This window comes from Antrostomus carolinensis, unplaced genomic scaffold (assembly GCF_000700745.2).
Source record: "Antrostomus carolinensis isolate BGI_N321 unplaced genomic scaffold, ASM70074v2 scaffold30771, whole genome shotgun sequence".
NCBI classification, from domain to species: domain Eukaryota; kingdom Metazoa; phylum Chordata; class Aves; order Caprimulgiformes; family Caprimulgidae; genus Antrostomus; species Antrostomus carolinensis.
Window position 1 is genome coordinate 37,964 of NW_010296760.1, and position 2,673 is coordinate 40,636.

At 56.8% G+C, this 2,673-nt stretch overlaps 1 protein-coding gene across 1 annotated transcript in view; it reads right to left on the bottom strand.

Moving 5' to 3' along the window:
- LOC104533041 (PHD finger protein 7) overlaps positions 1–1,098 on the bottom strand; it is a 2,172-nt gene extending 1,074 nt beyond the window's left edge. The window contains exons 1-5 of the mRNA XM_010178401.1: positions 960–1,098; positions 714–805; positions 527–628; positions 103–227; positions 6–26 (exon numbers count right to left, since the gene is read on the bottom strand). Coding sequence (XP_010176703.1) covers positions 6–26; positions 103–227; positions 527–628; positions 714–805; positions 960–1,098 — 479 coding nt within the window. The remainder of the gene's footprint in view (positions 1–5; positions 27–102; positions 228–526; positions 629–713; positions 806–959) is intronic.
- Positions 1,099–2,673: the final 1,575 nt, after the last annotated feature.

Here is a 2,673-nt window from a genome sequence, read left to right on the forward strand (position 1 = left end):
CTGGCCGGTGCTTCCAGCAGAAGGACCTGTGGGTTGGAGGTGACAGTTCAGCCCCAGCTCTCCTCCACCCTGGCCCCAGCCCTGTGGGGCAATGACACTCACTTGTACTCCCCAAAATACTGGAAGATGCAGCCGCGCTCGCTGCCGCAGGGGAGGTGGAAGTTTCGGTAGCAGCGCCGAGCCTGGCAGGTGACCGAGGCTCCCCACAGCCGGCAGATGCAGCACCTCTGGGGACAGAATGGAGATGGACCAGGTCAGCACTGCATATCCCCAAGGAGTCTGGTTCACCCTCACCCAGCACTGCCCCAGTGTGTTTCGGTGGGCAGGTGACACCAGGCCACTGATAAAGCCACCTGGCTTCTCCAGATCCCCAAATTCCAAATAAATGGGTCTTTTTGAATCAAAGAGGATCTAGTGGGGTTCCTTGCAGCCAGCTGCCAGAGCATCCCTGATGGTTGCTGACCTGTGTGGTGCCAGACACAGGCTATGGTGGACCACAGTGTGGACACGTGCCACTCAGCCTCACCTTTTTTGCCACCCGCTCCAGCTCCTGTAGGATGTCAGGGAAGAGGAAACCATAAAATCCCTCTTCATCGGCTCCTCTCTGAATCAGCCTCCTGGCGTGGTACTGCAAGAGGGGAAGAGGGCACATGTCAGGGGCTGCCACCGGTGTGGGGTTGGAGACCAGGGGGTGTGGAGCCCTGGGGACTCACCAGGCAGTTCTCGTGGACAGACAGCCCATCCTGGTGGCACAGCTCTCCAACGACTTCAGGCTCACAGTCTGCTCGCCGGCACAGCCTGCACACTGCCAGGGGACAATGGCATTGTCACCCCCAGCAGCTCGTTGGGATACTGGTGACGAGAACACTGGGAGCAGGAGGAGGGAGAGTCTGGAGAACCTTCTCACAGTGCCTCTGCTTGCACAGCTGGGCACCAGCCAACACCTGCCTTGCACTCACCTTCCTCCTCAGAGACCTGATGCTCTGTGATGGGCTGAGGAGGTACACAGGTGGGTCCTGTCTGCTCCTCCTGCAGCTCTGCAGGATGCTGGACATCGGAGGGCTGTGGCCTCTTGAGGGGCCGGGATGTTGGCTCCATTACCAGGACTGGGTGCGGTGGAGATGGCTGGGCACAGGGATGTTGGTGCGGTTGATGACCATCCCACTCATCCAGCGTCCACCACAGTGTGCGGGAGGCAGTTGCTTGGGGATATTTTTGCAGCGTGTATGGTCACAAACAAGGTCCTGCACGTGCGGTGCCATGTCACAAACACCCCCGGCTGGATATATTCCCCCACACAACCACCCCAGATACCACTGCTCACCCTGTTCCACTGGTTGCAGCAGGGGTACGGAGTCAGCTCTGAGCAGCCAGAGCCCTGATGGGGACCAGGCAGGTGAACCCCTCCAGCCTCCCCACACTTGCTGAAAACTTGCCCAAAAGCATCTGTGTTTTCAAAGGACGTGTAGATGTGGTGCTTGGGGACATGGTTTAGTGGTGAAGTTGGCAATGCCGGGTTTACGGTTGAACTAGATGATCATAATGGTCTTTTCCAACCAAACTATTCCATGATTCTGTGATTCAATGATTCAAATTTTTAGTTTTAAGGCAATTATTGACACAAGTGACAGGCCTGTTGTGGCCCCTTTTCATCTGTTTCCCAACCCCATTGGCACCGCAGTGGGTGGACGGGCTTGAGGGGCAGCAGGAGGGTTTTCCCCATGCGACGAGGGGATTCCCAGGGACCTGGAGCCCCTTGGCATGAGCAGGGCACCCACGGGTGCCCATCTTCGGGGTCTGTCCAGGGCTGAAGGACAGTGCTAAACATTCAGCCACCTCTCCTTCTGCAGCTGCCCCTATTTAACCCCTGAGCCAGCTGGGAGAAAAACAAAGCAACCCCCAAAATCCCCCAAACCCAACCCTTCTCCCCCTGCCCACCTACCCCTGCCTTTATCCCTGCCAAGATCCTCATCCCACCAGGCAGGGAGCTGCCCAGGGTGTCCATAAACTCCATGCCTGGGCAGGGGCTACTTCATCCTGAGGGGAGCTGAGGGGTTGAGCCTCAGCCCTTTGGGTTTCCCTGCTCTCTCAGGGGCTCCTGGACTCTTCCTGGGTCCCCACGGGGATGCTGAGCACTCTTGTGACCCCTTTTTTCTCATCAGGATTTACATCATCTCACTCCAGTTGCAGATCAGCATGATATCTTTTATTAAACCCATTGAGGGTCGTACAGTAGTGTGGGGGGGATGATGGCAGGGGAAGGGATGGAGCCAGCTCCATAAATTAATGAGATGAGAACATACAGATAATTCCAGGATGCAAATAAACGGAGCTTATATTGAAGGCAGCTTCACGTGGAGGTGTTGGTTGACTCCTTCTGCCTCAGGTACTGCTGGAACCAGTCCTCCTCCGGGTCCACACAGACCTTTGTCTTCCTCAGCTGCACGCTGTGGGGGGAGAGACAGAGGCTGTGTTAGCTGTGGGGGTTTTGGGATCCAGCCCTGCACTGGGGTTCCCCCACCAGCCTGGGGATGCCTGCAGCATCCTGCCCCCGCACCCCCCCCGAAAGTGCTTGTTTTTAGCAATCTCTGAAACCTCAGCTTCCTTCCCATTTTTGTGGCTGGCAGCTGAAATGGAGGATTTTAGGGCTAATTGGGATAAAGCATGGGCTGG